Source organism: Theobroma cacao, chromosome 2 (genome assembly GCF_053813885.1).
Source record: "Theobroma cacao isolate CCN51 chromosome 2, ASM5381388v1, whole genome shotgun sequence".
Classification (NCBI taxonomy): Eukaryota; Viridiplantae; Streptophyta; class Magnoliopsida; order Malvales; family Malvaceae; genus Theobroma; species Theobroma cacao.
The window spans coordinates 3,640,644-3,661,156 of record NC_142640.1 but is presented as its reverse complement, the minus strand read 5'-3'; the positions used below and the strand labels follow the sequence as shown (position 1 = coordinate 3,661,156).

At 36.6% G+C, this 20,513-nt stretch overlaps 5 protein-coding genes and 4 pseudogenes across 5 annotated transcripts; all 9 read right to left on the bottom strand.

Moving 5' to 3' along the window:
• Positions 1-906: 906 nt before the first annotated feature.
• On the bottom strand, positions 907-3,043 carry LOC148763932 (auxin-responsive protein SAUR21 pseudogene; annotated as a pseudogene).
• Positions 2,885-3,507, bottom strand: LOC18607657 (auxin-induced protein 15A-like). The gene has a single exon (XM_018115663.2). The coding sequence runs from the start codon at positions 3,383-3,385 to the stop codon at positions 3,146-3,148; it is 240 nt and encodes a 79-aa protein (XP_017971152.2). The 5' UTR covers positions 3,386-3,507; the 3' UTR covers positions 2,885-3,145.
• A 1,883-nt stretch (positions 3,508-5,390) lies between these two features.
• LOC18607656 (auxin-responsive protein SAUR21-like) lies at positions 5,391-6,278 on the bottom strand. The gene has a single exon (XM_018115662.2). The coding sequence runs from the start codon at positions 6,041-6,043 to the stop codon at positions 5,753-5,755; it is 291 nt and encodes a 96-aa protein (XP_017971151.1). The 5' UTR covers positions 6,044-6,278; the 3' UTR covers positions 5,391-5,752.
• A 1,257-nt stretch (positions 6,279-7,535) lies between these two features.
• LOC108660942 (auxin-responsive protein SAUR21 pseudogene) lies at positions 7,536-7,940 on the bottom strand (annotated as a pseudogene).
• Positions 7,941-10,803: 2,863 nt separating this feature from the next.
• Positions 10,804-11,349, bottom strand: LOC18607655 (auxin-induced protein 15A-like). Its single transcript, XM_007041919.3, has one exon. It carries the CDS (start codon positions 11,250-11,252, stop codon positions 11,013-11,015), a length of 240 nt encoding a protein of 79 aa, XP_007041981.3. The 5' UTR covers positions 11,253-11,349; the 3' UTR covers positions 10,804-11,012.
• A 2,015-nt stretch (positions 11,350-13,364) lies between these two features.
• On the bottom strand, positions 13,365-14,128 carry LOC18607654 (auxin-responsive protein SAUR21 pseudogene; annotated as a pseudogene).
• Positions 14,129-15,502: 1,374 nt separating this feature from the next.
• On the bottom strand, positions 15,503-15,912 carry LOC18607653 (auxin-responsive protein SAUR23-like). Its single transcript, XM_018115659.2, has one exon. It carries the CDS (start codon positions 15,858-15,860, stop codon positions 15,564-15,566), a length of 297 nt encoding a protein of 98 aa, XP_017971148.1. The 5' UTR covers positions 15,861-15,912; the 3' UTR covers positions 15,503-15,563.
• A 1,551-nt stretch (positions 15,913-17,463) lies between these two features.
• Positions 17,464-17,740, bottom strand: LOC108660944 (auxin-induced protein X15-like; annotated as a pseudogene).
• Positions 17,741-19,331: 1,591 nt separating this feature from the next.
• LOC18607652 (auxin-induced protein 15A-like) lies at positions 19,332-19,921 on the bottom strand. Its single transcript, XM_018115673.2, has one exon. The coding sequence runs from the start codon at positions 19,794-19,796 to the stop codon at positions 19,557-19,559; it is 240 nt and encodes a 79-aa protein (XP_017971162.1). The 5' UTR covers positions 19,797-19,921; the 3' UTR covers positions 19,332-19,556.
• Between the last annotated feature and the right edge of the window lie 592 nt (positions 19,922-20,513).

Sequence of the window (20,513 nt, the reverse complement as noted above, 5' to 3'; positions counted from 1 at the left end):
TCGTTTGTTCATATCAATAGACCATCCAGTTGGACTAGCTTTGTGGTCCTCCTGAAGATTTAAGCAATCTTGCTGGACATTTTCCAAGGCATTTATACAGCCATACAAGATGCTTAAACAGTAACAAACACCAAAGCTAGCAGCCGCTAAAGGAGTGTTTATAACATGTCCCAACTCAAATCACATGCATGTGTTCCTTCGGCGGATTAACTTGTAAGACAAACCCTTCTGAAGAGCGCCTTAAGTGTGTCCTACAAGCTACAATAAGACCTCATCAGAACCCAACTGATTGCCTTTTATTCTAATTGTTGTCTATGTCTTGCTGCAATCAAGTTGTGCCCTGGGAGGGAATGATTAAGTCTGACGAATCACGAAATTTCTGGTACATGTAGCCAACTATATGGGTAGCCTTTCAGAAGAATCGTTTTTTTTATTATTTGATTGTACAGAAGACTCCTGTTTTAACCCACATTTCTGAGCATATTTGTTGCGTTATCTGCATATATTGACTATAAAAACCTCGTTCTCACATCTTTGTTTTCCAAACTCTGGATAATATGTAAGATCAAAACCCAAAAGGATATTAGTTGTAATGTAATTAAGGACAGATTTGAGAGCATCAAGAAAAATTCACTCTCTGTAAAAAGTTATGTGACCTGTAAATTGGATCTAGTTTTGGTAGAAGAATGAGACATAGAATTGTAGTAGTGAATGGCAAAATATAAATCATTAATGACATCCATACATTATATAGACATTATTTAAAAAGAAAACAAAGATAGAAAGAGAGGTCAAAACTGAAAAAAAAAAGTTCATTCATCTTCGGGTGGTGAATGTTGACTATAATTTTCCTTGACAGAAAAAATTAAATAAAAAAAATAGAGAAATTTACAATAAGTTGGAGTACGTAATACTCTCGATGCGAAACTGGGGTCGAGCTTTTCAGTCAAAAAAGTCAGAAAGTCATTGTTTTCTAGACTAGCCATCATCGTATCTGTGTTGCCTCTCATGAGCCATTCAAAGTACAAGCAAGTTCAATGAAGGCTTCTTCTGCACACGGGATTGTGAGACCACCGAGTGATGATCAAAGCCAAACTCCGCTTCTGCCTGATTTAGCAGTTCTTAAAATGAAGGGTTCTTCAAGAATGAAACTGGATTCAGATAGCGCCTCTTTTGGGATTCACCAACATAAACAGCAAGGTGGCCTTTTGGTATTTCTGAAGCTGCAGTCACTCTTTGGATAATTTGCTTAGCATAAACAAGCTAAGGCTGCTTAATAGCTAAAGCATAAAAATATATATCAGACAGTGGGAAGCACCCTTTCTATTACTATATATAGAGCAAATAGTAAATCCTACATTCCTGCGACAAGTGAAGCGAAACTTGTCAATGTGGTCCGTTGACATATATCATGAGAGAACCCTCACAATTCACATGGATTTGCCTTCCAGAAAGTAAACAAATTTGAAACATAGAATTTCATATTATTTCTATTGTTTTGAGATCCATGATCATAATTCATAACCCACAACTTCGTAGAACAAACCAGAGGCTGTCCCATCCTGAATTGATATCTCTTTGGACCAGCCGCTGGTAATGGAATCTATCAGTTCTATTAATGGATAAATCGTAGGCGCAATTATGTGGATTAGTTTATATGATCATAGTCAACATTTGCATGCAATCCACTTAGCAAAAATATTTTGCATGCAATCTATACCCTGTTTATTTGCAGCACCACCAGACATTAGAACAAGGAAGTCATCGGCTCATGTGATGATGCTGCTCGACACAACCTAGAGAAGTGATTATAAAAACTGGGGTCTAATTCCAAGGGATGAAAGATTTTATGGGAACATTAAGGCACCAAGCATGTGGTTTTGTTCTCAGAATGATCAAATCCAGAAAAAATTGTCAAAGATCAAAGAAAATATGATTGTGAAAAATTGAATTTCATTCGATCAGTCAACTAAAAAACTACAGATGCAGAATGGCTGAAAAAATAAAAAATAAATCATTTTCAAGTTACATGTCAGGGACTTTATTTTTCTTTCCTTTTGAGTTTCCTTGAACAATGTTGCAGCAATAGTACATGGGTGAATTCCTGAGCTGAATCTAGGAGTAACTATTTGACTTGTTCAACGATCTTGGTCATCAGAATGGAGATGTTACCCAACCACATTCCAAGTATATGGTGAAGGACTACCATTTTAATCACATGAAGTAGAAAAGAGAGGAGTTGGTAGTCCCCTGTTCTACACAAAATGGTATAAAAGCTTCTTGATGATGTTGCATAGCGTCCTTTGTCTAATTTCTTTTGAAAAGCATCATTTGTCTAATTAATTGTTTACAGATACGAGAGTTGAGTTAGAGAATCCAAAAGATGGAAATGGAATCATGTTGGTTTCAATGGAATAATGTGAAAGAAAGGTTTAGATTAGGAAAGTTTAGTTTAGTTTAGGAGGGACACATCACTCAACTAAAATGAATTCTTAATTTCTTACAGTAATTTCATAGAAATCTAATTTCCACAGAGATCATGGGAGCTGACCTGATCGTTCTACTTCATGTTATGATAGTTCTAGGGTTAAAATAGGTGAACTCAGATTTTACTATAGCAACTCATATCTAAATGCATGCAATTCTGGCAAGTTGCTTGCTGGAATAAATACCATATAAAAACGCATTGATATCAGGGCATGACGTTGCTTTTATCATGTCAGGAAAGATGCATCGTGCATTTCTTACACTGAAACAAGCAGAGTCGCGGAATGTAAAATTTTTTTCTCAGTAATAATTTGATCATGGGGGGTGTAATATGTCGAAATTAGGACAGTATTTGGGAAAAGTAATACCAGTTACTTAATAATGCAAAATTTCCTAGTATAGACAAATACTATTTCATTTCCCCTTACGGTTGATACAAAAACCAAAAGCAGGAAAATACAACAAAGGAACTAGCTAAAATCTTCTCACTGATTCCCTTTACCTTTCCATTATTGCTAGAGCCTCCTCCTCTGACTCCGGTGAGCTCTCCTTCCATGATTTTTGTTTTTGAGAACCTGTCGAGGGAGAAGCCTGAAAAGAGCACGGTCAATGTGCTCTACAGAATTGTATAGGTTGATTAGTGTTAATTCTTTGCTAATCAATACAAGCGAGAGGTGACATCAAGAAAGATGTCTTCATCACAGGGAATTCTGAGACCGCCAGTTGGATGACTATAGCCGAATTCCTCTTCTGATAAGCTGAGCAGATCTTGAAAAGAAGGCCGGTTCAAGAATGACACTGGTATCACAAACCTCTTCTGGTTTTCTCCAACATAAACTGCAAAGTAGCCCTTGGGAACTTTCTTAGCACCAACAACACGAGGAAGGCGGATAGCCATGATTTTCGTGATGGATGTGTGCCTCTGGAAAGGAAGACTAGGAAGATCTCAAAAAGCCTGGAAAGCGTTGGTAAACAACTTTACTAGTACTTGAGAATGTGAAAATATGTGTTACCAATGGACTCATTCGTACTTGTATATATAGATGAAAGGGGTACAAGGGATTTGTTTCCTCTATTAAGTGGGGGATGTGGAATGAGTGGTGAAGGGGCAGTTGCTGGGGTCTGAACAGTAATGAGAGAGACATGGGTTGATGAGGGGATCACATGGTGTTGTCTTCTAACACTTATCAAGAATTCCAGCAGAAAAGACTGGAAGGAAAAGTTAGCCTAGCCCTTCCGGCAAGACAGACCGACCTTCAGGCAAGACAGACCGACTCAGGACCCACTCAAATATGGAAGATTTGGATCCGTTGAAAGCTTTATTTCACAGTACAAGGGTAGTACTACTACGCCAATTGTGGGCAAGTCTGAGACATAATCTGTCATATAATATTGATGGGAAACGTATAACATGGGTTACCATGACCTTCTATGTTGACTTGACTCAAAAAGGAAAACATGTTTGGTTCTTATGTTTTGGTTGTAACAATTTGATTAAAAATGGCACATAAGTGAAAGTGATTGAAACTTGATCGTGCCCGTAAATCATCTGTCCAGAGTGTGGATGAAATAGAGGGTAGGAGGCACAAAATTCTCTTAGAGATTTTGAATCGAAGATTTTTTTCCCTTTTGAACATTTTTTCAATTCTGGTATTTTTACGAAAAGAATTTAGCACTGTAGCCATAATTTTTTTTTATTTTTTGAAATTGATGTTTTATTAATGAAAAAAGCTAGAATACCATATTGAGTCTTAAAGTTAATGTAGTAAAAGACTCCTTTTGGCATACAAGCTAGCTTTGCAGAGTCGGAACAAAAATTACATCTCTTCATAATTGGACTAAACCGAACTACTTCTACTAATTAAACCGAAACAATCAACTTCTTAATTGGACTAAACGACATGTTATGGATTAATTCATAATCCGAGAACTGTGAGATAAATGAGAGAGATGTTTAGATATATATGAAACACTAGCTATATTTTTTATTTTTCTGGCTGGTTGGTTATAAGAGGACATTTCTACAACAAAATATCTAAAGTTCCTTTTCTTTGGATCGCAAATTTTAAATCCAATTGGATTCAACCCCGCCGCCGCCACCGAGGCGGCCACACCACCCCCCCCCCCCCCCCCCCCAAAAAAAAAAAAAAAAACTACAAATATCAATGATATTGACGTTCAATGTTCCAGGCATCAGCTTGCAAGACAAAGCCCTGTGAAGTACACGTGAAGTACGCCCTACTAGCAGCTCCAGTCACAACCAGACCTACCACGAACCGCCAAATTAAAATTTGAAGAAGTGATCGAATTATTGCAGACAAATAAATTAGAACGATAGATTGGCAGCCACCTCAAACTTTCTCTTCAGTTGTGCATGTGGTTGCATTTTAAGCAATCAGCGACATTCGAGGCTTAGAGCACGATCTTGTAGCGTAGGTATCAATGGTACAAATCTTGCGCGAGGGAAGGACCACACACTTTACCTTCATTATTTTTAAGAACACTCCTTAATAATTTACACTTTCTCTGATCTGATAACCAAACTAACTTTCAACTTTTTAATAAATTGAGAATTAAACAAGATGATTTAAGGGCAAGATCGATTATAAACTAAGATAAAAAAAAGAAGAGAACCTGCTTTAAAAAGTAAAAAGGAAAAAAAAGGGGAAGAAAGCACTAGACAATGATATCTTGAATTTTAAGCCTTACATGATCTTTGGCTTTTTGTAGACTTCAGGGTATAGCAAGTACGGCCATGAAGATCATTAAAAAGGGTTGTCATAAGTGAATTAAAATATGCTTGCATTGTGATGAGTTAGCTAACTCATGCGAGTGCTTATAACACGGAAACAGAGATTTTGATATTTGCAATTGATAAATGAAGAGAATAAAATTTTCTTGTTCTCATTTCAGAAAAATACAAAATTACAATATGATTCTTGGTTCATGGCTAATTTGAATAGATTATGTCCAGTTGTTTTCACCTTCCCTGGCTCTTGTCTCTCATGAGGCATTGCCAGGCCTATTTTGATCCGAATTTTTCAAGTGCTCAACCATGGAATTGGGACTTGGAAGCGTCTCTTTTGGCTTTGTCCAGCGTAAACGATAAATCTCCCCTTTAAATCACCCCATGGTACTTGAAAAATGAATGACCTTTTGCAGATGTTCCACCGTTGAAAATAGAGCGCAATTGGGTTCCGGGCACAAGCGATGAGTCATCCATCTTCCATTATAGGCAATCTTCAATGGACTGTCTTGCCTATTCTTACCCGTTCAACTGGGAAGTGACGTTAATGAAAGTCTCTTCTCTGCATGGAATTGTCAAACCACCCATAGGATGATCAAAGCCAAACTCTTCTTCAGATTTACTCAGCAAAGCTTGAAATGAAGGTTGGTTCAAGAAAGTTACTGGAACCACAAATCTCTTCTTTTGAGTCTCTCCAACATAAACTGCAAGGAAGCCTTTTGGTACTACTTCTCCAGTTGTTGATGCTGCTTTACTTGCAGCAAAAACAGAACGGCGCAAAATTTGCTTAGCAAGAAAACGAGTAGCCATTGCTTCTGATGACAAATTTAAGAGTTTCAAGTAATAAAAGATTAAAGAGAATTGCTAGATAAAGAAAACTGGTGAGCTGGTGTGATGACTCTGTGACAGAAATGAGGGGATATATATATAGATGGAATGGTTACAGGAAATGCTATGATTGTTGAAGTGAAACTGAAAGGCTGAGAATCATTTTCTGGGGTTTGCTTGTTTGGGACGTAATTCGTGATAGCCTCGGCTTCACATGGTGTTGTTTACCACCTAATTAACAAAGAAGGGGCCTCGGGATTTATATTGTATGTGCATGTTGAGAAACTAAAGGCCCTACGTTGTAGGATGAAGGCCAATGGTAGACAAGCTAAAGATTAGGAATTGACAGTTGGATGCTCGGCGGCCATACATAATGCTAACCTAACTGTCGTTTTGATTAGGAACATGCTTATGAAATATGTTCTGTGAGTTTCCAATTGAAGAGAGAGTAAATCACGACACTCTAAAGGAAAGGAAAACAGATAATTGGTCAAGTCCCTGTTTTCCTGACCAACATGGTTTCCCTTTTCATGGAGACATTCAATGGTCTAAGTTAGTGTTAGTTTCTTTAGGATGTAAGGAATGCAAACTTAAGGTTTTCAATGTTTGTCTGAAGATAATCAATATTTTGAACAGGATTATCATAGTCAAATCAATATATCTTTCTTTTATCCTAAACGTATATTTGGGCGTTGATCTTGAGGATTCACAGATTTTACTTTATCCCTTAAATTTTTGCTTAATTAGCAAAATGAAAATTTTCAAACTGATGCAGTCTACTAGATCTGCTCCTCTGCACCCCAAATAATAGGGCTTATACCTGTGGATGCGAAATGGGTTGGGCCAGGGACCATATCACTAAACCCAGTGGCATATGTTGCCCGAACTCGTTTCAATTCAAGTTTGACCTAAGCCCATCTTTCCGAATTTTTTACTGTTTATCTTTCTTTTTTTGTAAAAAAAAAAAGGATTGCCAAATTGTTACTGATTTTCATGAGATTTTTATTGGTTGTAGCCAAAAATTAAAAATTGTCTAACAACAATAGCATATGTGATATTTCGGATTTTTTTTCTTTTAACATTTTCTAGTTTTTACACACTTATTTTCTTGGAAAAGCTTACATTACTTTTCCTAGAAAAGTATGTGGGGTACAAGGTTTGAATTGGAGTTCTGCGATAAGCTTCCAATGCTATTACCCGATTGCTTCAAGTTCAAACACGAAAATTGGAGATAAGTGGATTTTGATGGAGTGGATCCGGACATCTTATTAATGACTCAAGAAATTAATAAGTCGTAGTTATTTTTTACTTCAATAATTAATAGTAATTGAAAATTGTCATTTTTTGAAAGAAACGAAAATGTTACACAATATGTTGGAAAGGAACAATATCAACAGAAACAATGTCTTTAATTAGAGTAAGTGAAAGCAAAATTTGACAATTGAACCGCTGTTAATTGTATTAAAAAAATTTGTCAGAAGGGTATACATTTGCTCATCATCTCTTTCTGCCAAAGAAACAGAAGGATGTACATGAATGAACAAAAAAATTGCATCTGCGGGTTACTTCTAGTTCTAGTTAGCCAACTCAAGCGGGAAGTGAGATCAATGAAGACCTCTTCTCTGCAAGGAATTGTGAGACCACCCATAGGATGATTGAATCCGAATTCTTCCTCAGCAATACTTAACAACTTCTGAAATGAAGGCTGATTCAAGACTGAAGTTGGAACTACAAATCGCTCTTTTTGGCCCTCCCCAACATAAACTGCAAAGAATCCTTCGGGAACATCCGTTGAGGTGGAGACTGCTTGATTTGCAAACAGTTTAGATTGACGAAGAATCTGCTTAGCATGCATAATTCTAGGCACACGGATAGCCATTTCCACTAGTAATTTGGAGTATGGAGAAGATCAGAGGAGACTTGAAACAAGAATTCTAGGATTCGGTAGTAGAGGAGGATGTGAGAATGCCTTGGCTGTTGTGTGATTAATGCACTTGTATATATAGATGGAAGAATGTACATAGGAAACCAATGACCTGCAGACTGAGTGGTGAAGTTGCATTTTGTGGGGTTTCGTTAAAAGACATAAGAAGCTCAGAATCACATAGCTGTGTCTTCCAGATCATCAAGAAATTGGTGACTATTGATTGTCATGTGCATCTGTTAGAAATTCTCAAAGAATGACCAACAGTTAATGGACCCATTTGAAATCAAGTAGAAATAAGAGAAGAAAGTTACGTTTCTTGTAATTCTACCGAAAATTGTCGATGACATGCTTAGATAGTAGTAAATATGTGTGTGATATAAATATATTTTGGGTCGATCTAACAGGCCTCTTCATATTTAAGCAATCTAGCTGGCCTTTTCCCAAAGCAGTTATACAACCGTACAAGAAGCTTAAACAGTAACAAACACCAAAGTTAGCAGCCGCTAAAGGAGTATTTATAACATGTCCCAACTTAAATCACATGCGTACGTTCGTTCGGTGGATTAACTCGTAAGACGAACCCTTCTGAAGAGCGCCCGAAGTGTGTCCTACAGGCTACAACTAGTCCTCATCAGAACCCAACTATACGGGTTACGATTGACGACTACAAAATTTCCGGTATATGTGAACCCTTGTGTTTTTATTTATTTTGGGATTTCACCGAAGATTTCTGTTTTAACGCGCATTTCTGATGGCATATTTGTTGCGTTTTCTGCATAAATTGACTAAATAATAAAGCCTCGTTCTCACCTTCTTGATATCCGAGCTCTTTGGGTAAAAGGTTGGGTTAAGGAGGAGAATTAAGATATCAGGTCAAAACTGTTAGGAGTTGAGCTGTGTCTGCGCATGAATGGCTGTTCGCGCCAATGTGTTTTAAAGCAAGGAAGAAGAATATCACGTGGTTCACTTTAAAATTGAACCTATGCGGCAGCGTTTCTAAGTTGTCTAATTAGTTTTATTTTTTGCTTTGTATTTTAATTTTATTAGTTGTTAGTGGCTCTGGAAAAAAAGACCATGTAACCAGGTACGACCCAAGTAGTGGAAAGTGGATCCAGGTCTCACTTATATTATTGGTCCATGTTTCTCTACAGTTTTATGCTAATGCTTTCTTTTTGTAATTGGGTTGACCTGTAGCCGTGTTTACCATCTACTCTTCCAGAGACACGAATTTTTCTCTACTGGTTTCGTTCTTGCAGATAATATTATTATTCCCTAAAAAACTTAAAATTTATCAAAAACTCAAAAGGAATTTTGTTGTAATGTATTAAAGGACGGATTTGAAGATAAATGTAATGGCATGCAGGATATGTATCTAAGGCTGTTTAATAGCTAATGCATAAAAATATATATCAGACAGTGGGACGCACCCTTTCTATCACTATATATATAGAGCAAATGGTAAATACTACATTCTTGCAACAAGTGAAGCGAAACTTGTGAATGTGGTCCATTGACATAAATCATGAGGGAACCATCACAATTTTACATGGATTTGCCTACCAGAAAGTAAACAAATTTGAAACAAATTTCCGTACTATTATTTTTTTTATTTTGAGATCTATGATCATAATTCATAACCCACCACTTGGCATGGCAGAACAAACCAGAGGCTGCCCCACCCTGAATTGATCTCTCATTGGACCAGCTTCTGGTAATATAATCCATCAGTTTTATTAATGGATAAAAATTGTAGAGACAATTATGTGGATTAGTCTATATCATCAATTCATCATAGTCAACATTTGCATGCAATCTATACCCTGTTTATTTGCAACACCGCCAGACACTAGAACAAGGCAGTCATCGGCTCATGTGATGATGCTGCTTGACACATCCTAGAGAAGTGATGATAAAATCTGGGTCCTAATTGCTAAGGATGAAATATTTTTTTTTTGGAAAGCAAGAATGAAATATTTTATGGGAACATTAAGCCACCAAGCATGTGATTTTGTTTTCGGAATGATCAAATCTAGCAAAAATGTTCTAAGATATAAGAAAATATAGTATTTCATTCTATCAGTCAACTAGAGAAAAAAATTAATTATAGGTGCAGAATTATTAAAAATAAATAATTTTGAAGCTACATGTCATGGACTTTTTTCCCCTAGTTTGAGTTTTCTTGAACAATATTGTTACATCAATAGTACAGGGGTGAATTCCTTTGCTGAACCTACGAGTAACTATTTGACTTGTTCAACGATCTTGGTCAACAGAAAGGAGATAATACGCAACCACATTCCCAGTATAATTTGCTACATATATAAGAGTGGACTTAGAGAATCTAAAATATTGTCGTTAACAATATTAAAATTTCTTTATTAAAGAGTAAAGTAAAACCAAAACATGTAAATGAAATAATGGGAAAACAAGGTTTAGATTAGGCAAGTTTAATTTGTGATATTACTGATAAATGTGGATTGGCCCTATCTATTTTATTGCCTTGAGCCAAATGATGTGATCTAGCCCCTGCTTTGGAGGTGCTATCAGCCATGTCTTCCACTTGTAAAATAACTAGTTGGTCTAAGGCTCAAATAATTATATATATATATATATTAATTAATTTAATTAATCGTCAAATCTATTGAAGAAAATTTCCTTTTTCTATTTCAAAGAAAATTATGATCGTTTTTTATGCTGATATGCCAAAGGAAATCAATAATACGACTTAATTTTAGATCAAGATAAATTATGTAAAATTAAATTAAAGATTAAACAGGAAAAAAAGATCATAGAAAATTCTAAGAAGAAAAGAAAATTGCAATTGAATCATGCTTTTCAAACTGTCATTTTCCAAAGTGATTGAATGGTTTGGTAGAAGTTGCAGAAACACCATCTCTAATTTTCCACTTTGGGAGAATTATAACTGCTCCCCAAGGCAAAAAAGATGCGAAAACCAGTTTGTTTACATGGTATTAGCTTGCTCTACAAAATTGTACAGGCTGATTAGTGTTAATTCTCTCGTAATCAATTCAAGCGAGAGGTGACATCAAGAAAGATGTCTTCATCACAGGGAATTCTGAGACCGCCAGTTGGATGACTATAGCCGAACTCTTCTTCTGATAAGTCGAGCAGATCTTGAAAAGAAGGCTGGTTCAAGAATGACACTGGTATCACAAACCTCTTCTGATTTTCTCCAACATAAACTGCAAAGTAGCCCTTGGGAACTTTCTTAGCACTAACAATACGAGGAAGGCGGATAGCCATGGTTTTTTTATATGGATGTGTGCCTCTGGAATGGAAGACGAGGAAGATCTCAAAAAAACTTGGAAAGCGTAGGTAAACAACTTTACTAGTACTTGAGAATGTGAAAATATGTGTTGCCAATGGACTTATTCTTACTTGTATATATAGATGAAAGAGGTACGAGGGATTTGTTTTCATTATTAAGTGGGGGATGTGGAATGAGTGGTGAAGGGGCAGTTGCTGGGGTCTGACCAGTAATGAGAGAGACATCAGACATGGGTTGATGAGGGAATCACATGGTGTTGTCTTCTAACGCTTTATCAAGAATTCCAGCAGAAAAGGCTGGGAAGAAAAGTTTGCCTAGCCCTTCCGGCAAGACGGACGGACTCAGGACCCACGATTTGGATCCGTAAAAAGCTTTATTTCACAGTATAAGGGTAGTACTACTACGCCATTTGTGGGCAAGCCTGAGACGTATAATCTGTCTTACGATGATAGGAAACGTATAACATGGGTTAACGTGACGTTCTATGTTTTTTTTTTTGAAAGGCAGATATATTAGCATCAGCATTAGTGTGCCATCCATAGTCGCAACTCTTTTGGTTTAAGACTATTGTTGGCATCAACCTAACCTGAGCTTCAGAAGAATCAGAGCACTTACAGTTCAATCTGCTCAAAAGACTTTGGCAGAGGCTTATCCTGTCTTGGTTTGTCCAAGAGACTCTTCAAAATGAAAGAAGCTAGCCTAACCTCTTGAAGACAACCAAAATGTGAACAAGAATACACACAAGGCAGAATTCAGAATTTACAAACCACAGAATTACACATCCAGCTATCTCTCAAAACGAAACCCTCTCCCCAACTTTCAGAAGAAAACATGTTTGGTTATTATGTTCTTTTAACAATTTGAAAGTGATTGAAACTTGATTGTTTACCCTTTATTACTGGTATTTTTAAGAAAAGAAATTGGCACTGTAACCGTAACTACTTTTACTGATTAAAGCAAACCAATCAACTTTTTAATTGAAGTAAAGGACTTGTTACGGATTAATACATGGGTAGATAGATAAGGGAGATGTTTAAACATAAAACACTTGTTATTTTCTTGATTTATCTGGCTGGTTTCTTAGAGGACATTTCTACGACAAGCATCCAATTGGAAATTTCTTGATAGCAATTATTTCTTGTTATGGACACATAATTAATTGGTGTAATACCTGAGGAACATCTAAAAATCCCATGTCTTTGGGTCACAAGTTTTGAATACAATTGGATTTTTCTCCCCCAAAGAACTACTAATATCAATGGTTTTGGCATTCAATGTTCCAAGCATCAACTTGCAAGACAAAGCCCTGTGAAGTACACGTGAAGTAGGCCCTACTAGTAGCTCCAGTCACAACCAGATCTACCACGAACCGCCAAATTGAAATTCGAAGAAGTGATCGAATTGTTGCAGACAAATAAAGAACGAAAGGTTGGCAGCCACACCTCAAACTTTCTCTTCATTGTGACTTGGAGCACGATCAGCAACGTTTGAGGCTTAGAGCACTCTCAGGTAGCCTAGCCATCAATGTTACAAATCTTGACCACACACTTTACCTTAATTATTTTTAAGAGAACTTCTTAATAATTTATTTCTTGTACAAACTGAAAATCAAACTAATCTTCGTATTTTTAATAAATTGAGAATTAAACAAGAAAAGGTAAAAAAATTTTCAACTCAAATCTCAAAGAGAATTATGTACCTCCTGCCTCTATTTAATCCATACTCTGGACACATGAGTTTAAGGGTAAGATCGATTATAAAATAAGATAAAAAGAAGAGTACCTGTTTTTTTTTTTTTTAATAAAAGAAAGCACCTAGACAATGATATTTTGAATGTTAAGCCTTATATGATCTTTGGCTTTTTGTAGACTTTAGGGTATCGCAAATATGGCCATGATGATCAACAAAAATGGTTGTCATAAGTGTTACAATATATGCTTGCATTGAGATGAGTTAGCCAACTCATGCGAGTGCTTATAAACGGAAACAGACTTGACGAAAATAGGGAAAAGGAACAATGGACTTAATTTTGATATTTGCAATTGATAAGAAAAAGAATAAAATTTTCTTCTTCTCCTTCAAAAAAAAAAAAAAAATACAAAATTACAGTACGTTCAGTTGTTTTCATCTTCTCTGGCTCTTGTCTCTCGTGAGGCGTTGCCAGGCCTAATTTGATCCGAATTTTTCAATGGCTTCAACCACATGAAATTGGGACTTGGAAGCGTCTCTTTTGGTTTTGTCCAGCGTAAACGGTAAATCTCCCCTTTAAGTCACCCCGTCGTACTTGAAAAATGAATGACCTTTTGCAGATGTTACACCGTTGAAAATAGCGCAATTGTGGTTCCGGGCAGAAGCGATGAGTCATCCATCATCTATTATAGGCAATCTTCAATGGATTTACTTGCCTATTCTAACCCGTTCAACTGGGAAGTGACGTTAATGAAACTCCTTCTCTGCATGGAATTGTCAAACCACCCATAGGATGATCAAAGCCAAACTCTTCTTCAGCTTTACTCAGCAAAGCTTGAAATGAAGGTTGGTTCAAGAAAGTTACTGGAACCAAAAATCTCTTCTTTTGGGTTTCTCCAACATAAACTGCAAGGACGCCTTTTGGTACTACATCTCCAGTTGTTGAAGCTGCTTTACTTGCAGCAAAAACAGAACGGCGCAAAATTTGCTTAGCAAGAAAGCGAGTAGCCATTGCTTCTGATGATAAATTTAAGAGTTGGTGCTGCAGTGCTAGAAAAGTGAGGCTGCGGTGCTGACACGATATCTCGAGCACTCTGATTCCGGATTTAACTCAAATTTTGTTTTTTTAGAGCTTATTTAAAGGAACTTTTAAAGAAATTGAATGGAAACTTTAAACTAAGGGTTTTATGAAGAAAAAGCAGCCATCAAGTTAGCAAAAAAGCGAGGAAAAAATCTTTAAGATGAAGATCAAAGACCTGACAAATCTTAGTTTTCTTTTCTTCTTTAGTTCTTTTTATATAAAAGATTAAAGAGAATTGCTAGATAAAGAAAACTCGTGAGCTGGGTGTGATGAGCCTGTGACAGAAATGAGGGGATATATATAGATGGAATGGTTACATGAAATGCTATAATTCTTGAAGTGAAACTGAAAGGCTGAGAATCATTTTCTGGGGTTTGCTTGTTTGGGACATAATTCATGATAGCCTCGGCCTTCACATAGTCTTGTTTACCAGCCAAATAACCAATAGCAAAGATGGGGGCCTCGGGATTTATATTGTATGTGCATGTTGAGAAACGAAAGGCCCTACAGTGTAGGATGAAGGCCAATGGTAGACAAGCTAAAGATTAGGAATTGACAGCTGGATGCTCGACGACCATACATAATGCAAACCTAACTGTCGTTTTGATTAGGAACATGCTTAAGATAAATGTTTGGTGAGTTTCCAATAGAAGAGAGAATAAACCACGACGCTCTAAAGGAAAGGGAAAAAGATGATTGGTCCACTCCCTGTTTTCCAGACAAGCATAATTTCCCTTTTCATGGGAGATAAAAAACCAAGTCAAACAAAATTCATCTCGACATTCGATTGTCTAAGTTAGAGTTGTTTTCTTTAGGATCTAAGGCATGCAAAGTTGAGGTTTCCGATGTTTGTCCTGAAGATAACCAATATTTTAAACAGGATAATCATATTCAAATCAATATATTTTTCTTTCATCCAAAATATACTTGGAAAAGATTTGGGGCTTGATAGCGAGGATTCAGAGATTTTATTTTATCCCTTAAATTTTTGCGGAGCAAAAAGAAAATTTTCAAAATGTCTACTTGTTCTGCTCCTCTACACCCCATATAAGAGGGCTTGTATCTGTGGATGCAAAACGGGTTGGGCAGGGACCTTTCCACTAAACCATATAAAATATGATGACCGGACTCGTTTTGAATCAAATTTAACCTAAGCTCATCTTTTTAGAAATTCTTACTGTTTTTCTTTTTAAAATAAAAAATTGATTGCCAAATTGTTACTGTTTTTCCAGATTTTTATTGGTTGTATCGAATAGTTAAAGACTGACTAACAGCAATAGGATATGTGATATTCTGATTTTTCATCCTTTCAGGGTTTTCTAGTTTCTGCACACTTATTTTCTTGGGAAAATTAGGATTACGTACTTTGCCTAAACAACTGTAATTTGTATTAAAAAAAATTTCTCAGAAGTGTATACATTTGCTCATCATCTCTTTCTACCGAAAAAAAAACAGAAGGATGTACATGAATAGACAAAAAAAATTGTATCTGCTGATTACTTTTAGCTGTGGCAAGCTAATGCAAGCGGGAAGTGAGATCAATGAAGACCTCTTCTCTGCAAGGAATTGTGAGACCACCCATAGGATGATTGAATCCGAATTCTTCCTCAGCAATACTTAACAATTTCTGAAATGAAGGCTGATTCAAGACTGAAATTGGAACTACAAATCGCTTCATCTGGCTCTCCCCAACATAAACTGCAAAGTATCCTTTGGGAACATCCGTTGAGGTGGAGGCTGCTTGATTTGCAAACAGTTTAGATTGACGAAGAATCTGCTTAGCATGCATAATTCTAGGGACACGGATAGCCATTTCCACTAGTAATTTGGAGTATGAAGAATAGCAGAGGAGACTTGACACAAGAATGCTAGGATTCGGTAGTAGAGGAGAATGTGAGAATGCCTTGGCTGTTGTGTGGATAATGCACTTGTATATATAGATGGAAGAATGCAAATAAGAAACTAATGACCTGCAGATTGAGTGGTCAAGATGCTCAGAATCACATGGCTGTGTCTTCCAACAGATCATCAAGAAATAGCTGACTATTGAGAGTAATGTACATCTGTTAGAGTGCATTATAGCCCAGCCATTCTCAAAGAATGACCAACAATCAACGGACCCACTTGAAATCAAGGTGATATAAGATAGGAAAAATTCTTTTCATGCAATTATACAGAAAATTGCCGATGACATGCTTAGGTAGTAGTCGATTCTAAATCCGGTATCAATCCATTTGGGGTCGACTTAACACTAACAGGTCTCTTCGTACGAAATTTTGTCTTCATAAATTTGTCATCTGCGCCTGTATTAATTGTCGTTTGTTCATATCAATAGACCATCCCAGCTGGATTATTTTTTTGTCCTCCTGAAGATTTAAGCAATCTTACTGGACTTTTCAAGGCAGTTATACAACTATACAAGAAGCTTAGACAGTAAAAAACACCAAAACTAGCAGCCGCTGAAGGAGAATTTATAACATGTCCCAACTCTAATCACATGCATGTGTTCCTTCGGTGGATTAACTTGTAAGACAAATCACAAACCCAACCCTTCTGAAGAGCGCCCGACGTGTGTCCTACAGGCTACAACTAGTCCTCATCAGAACCCAACTGATTGCCTTTTGTCCTAATTGATTATGACTGACGATTACGAAATTTCTGGTACATGTCGCCAACTATATGGGTAACCTACGGAAGAATCCTGTTTTTATTTTTTATTTTTTTTGGATTGTACAGAAGATTTCTGTTTCAGTGCACATTTGTGATGGAATATTTCTAGCGTTTTCAGCATACATTGACTATTGAAGCCTCGTTCTCACCTTTTAGATATCCGAACTCTTTGGGTAAAAGGATGTACTAAGCGGAGATAAGATGCCAGGTCAAAACTCAAAAATTTAAAATCAGTTGTAATGTATCCAAGGACAGATTTAAGAGCATCAAGATCAAGTCACTCTGTGCAAATACTTATGGGAGCTAAAAATGTATCTGGTTTTGGAAGAAGGATGAGGCATAAAAATGTAGGACTGAATGGCAAAATATTCATGATGACTATGGCCATAATTAAATTCGAGTTCCTGATCTGAGACTGAATAGTGAATCCTATAATATTAATGACACCAATATGTTATGGACATTGATAAAAGGGAAAACATAGACAGAAAGAGAGGACAAAACTGAAGAAAAAAGTTCATTCATCTTCGGTTGATGAATTTAGACTGCAATTTTCTTTAACAGAAAAAATGGAGACGAAGAAAATGAGAAATTTACAATAAGTTGGAGTAGGTAACTACTCTCGAATGCAAAACTGGGGTTTAGCTTTTTCAGTCAACAAAGTCAGAAAGTTATTACTTTTCAAAAAAAAAAAATCAGAAAGTTGTTGTTTTCTAGACTAGCCATCATTATCTCTTTGTTGCCTCTCATGAGCAATTCAAACTACAAGCAAGTTCGATGAAGGCTTCTTCTGCATACGGGATTGTGAGACCACCCATTGGATGATCAAAGCCAAACTCCGCTTCTGCCTGATTTAGCAGTTCTTGAAATGAGGGTGCTTCAAGAATGAAACTGGAATCAGAAGGGCCTCTTTTGGGATTCTCCAACATAAACAGCAAGGTGGCCTCGGGGTATTTCTGAAGCTGCAGTCAGTCTTCGGATAATCTGCTTAGCTTGAACAAGCGCAGGAACTCGGAAACCCATAACCCTTATGTCACTGATAAATGTAATGGCACGATATGTATCTAAGGCTGCTAGTTAGCTAATGCATAAAAATTTATACATCAGACAGTGGGAAGCACCCTTTCTATTACTATATATGGAGCAAATGGTAAATCCCACATTCCTGCGACAAGTGAAGCGAAACTTGTCAATGTGGTCCATTGACATAAATCACGAGAGAACCATCACAATTCACGTGGATTTTCCTACCAAAAGTAAACAAATTTGAAAGATATTTTCATATTATTTATCTATGATCATAATTCATAACCCACCACTTGGCAGAACAAACCAGAGGCTGCCCCACCCTGAATTGATCTCTCATTGGACCTGCTGCTGGCAATGTAATGTGTCAGTTTTATAAATGGATAAAATTGTAGGGACAATTATGTGGATTAGTCTATATCATCATTTTATCATAGTCAACATTTGCATGCAATCGATACCCTGTTTGTTCGCATCACCGCCAGGCACTAGAACAAGGAAGTCATCGGCTCATGTGATGATGCTGCTTGACACATCCTAGAGGAGTGATGATAAAAACTGGCGCCTAATTCCTAAGGATGAAACATTTTATGGGAACATTAAGCCACCGAGCATGTGATTTGTTTTCAGAATGATCAAATCCAGCAAAAATTGTTAAAAGATATAAGAAAACATAGTATTTCATGCTGAGCAAAAAAAAAAAAAAATTAGTATTTCACTCTATCAGTCAACTAATAGCAGAATGACTCAAAATTAAAAAAATAAATCATTTTCAAGCTACTTGTCATGGAGTTTATTTATTTATTTTCCCTTGCTTTGAGTTTCCTTGAACAATGTTGTAGCAATAGTACAGGGGTGAATTCCTTAGCTTAACCTAGGAGTAACTATTTGACTTGTTCAACGATCTTGGTCCACAGAAAGGAGATGCTACCCAACCACATTCCGAGTATATGGTGAAAGAATACCAATTAACCTCATGAAGAAGAAAAGCAAGGAGTTGGTAGTCCCCAGAGTTTAACTCAAAATGGTATAAAAGCTACTTGATGTTAAATAGCGTCATTTTCCTAATTAATTTGGTACAGATATAAGAGTGGAGTTAGAGAATCTAAAATATTTTCGTTAACACACTAAATTTGTTGGTTAAGCATAAACGGTAGAAGCAAACCATGTAAATGGAATCATGTTGCTATCAATGGAGTAATGGGAAAAGATGGTTTAGATTTGGCAAAGTTTAGTTTGTGATATTTCTGATAAATTTGGATTGGCACTATCTCTCTTCTTTTATTTTGTTGCCTTGAGCCAAATTATATGATTCAGCCCCAGCTTTGGAGGTTCTGTCAGCTATGTCATCCACTGGTGAAATAACGAGTTGGCCCTAAGGGGTCAAATCATTATATTTTCTTAATTAATGGTCAAATTTGAAGAAGAAAATTTTCTTTTTCTATCCTAATGAAAATTATGATGATTTTTGATCATTTGAGAAGGTCACTGATACACAAGAAAATTATTAGTATGAAATAATTTCAGATCAAGATAAATCATGTACAGTTCAATTAAAGATTAAAGAAGAAAAAGAGACAATAAGAAATTTTAAAAAGAAAAAAAAATTGTAATTGGATCGTGCTTTTTATACTATCATTTCCCGATATATTGAATGGTTTGGTAGAAGTTACAGTAACACCATCTCTAATTTTCCACTTAGGGAGAATTATAACTGCTCCCCAAGGCAAAAAGGATGAAAAAAGTTTTGTTTACATGGCATTAGCTTGCTCTACAAAATTGTATAGGCTAATTAGTGTTAATTCTCTGGTAATCAATTCAAGCGAGAGGTGACATCAAGAAAGAGGTCTTCATCACAGGGAATTCTAAGACCCCCAGTTGGATGACTATAGCCGAACTCTTCTTCTGATAAGCCGAGCAGATCTTGAAAAGAAGGCTGGTTCAAGAATGACACTGGTATCACGAACCTCTTCTGGTTTTCTCCAACATAAACTGCAAAGTAGCCCTTGGGAACTTTCTTAGCACTAACAATACGAGGAAGGCGGATAGCCATTTTTTTTTTTATGGATGTGTGCCTCTGAAGGGAAGACGAGGAAGATCTCAAAAACTTGGAAAGCGTAGGTAAACAACTTTACCAGTACTTGAGAATGTGAAGATATGTGTTGCCAATGGACTTATTCTTACTTGTATATATAGATGAAAGGGGTACAAGGGATTTGTTTCCTCTATTAAGTGGGGATGTGGAATGAGTGGTGAAGGGGCGGTTGCTGGGGTCTGACCAGTAATGAGAGAGACATCAGACATGGGTTGATGAGGGGATCACATGGTGTTGTCTGCTAACGCTTTATCAAGAATTCCAGCGGCAAAGACTGGAAAGAAAAGTTTGCCTAGCCCTTCCGGTAAGACAGACCGACTCAGGACCCACTCAAATATGGAAGATTTGGATCCGTTAAAAGCTTGATTTCACAGTAGAAGACTAGTACTGCTACGCCATTTGTGGGCAAGCCTGAGACATATAACCTGTCATACAGTGACAGGAAACATGTAACATGGGTTACTTGACCTTCTATGTTGATTTGACTGAAAAAAAGATACCGGAAAAGAGATTTTCTTTTGCACCTGAAAAAAGATTTTAGAATTGGAAACACATCGTAGAGGAGTGACAACATTTTGAAAGTTAAAATATTATCGGGTTATAAATAAGAGAAAATAAATATGGCTCGAAGGTATCCATTTAATTTTTTAAAAATGAATTTCAGGACATGATAAT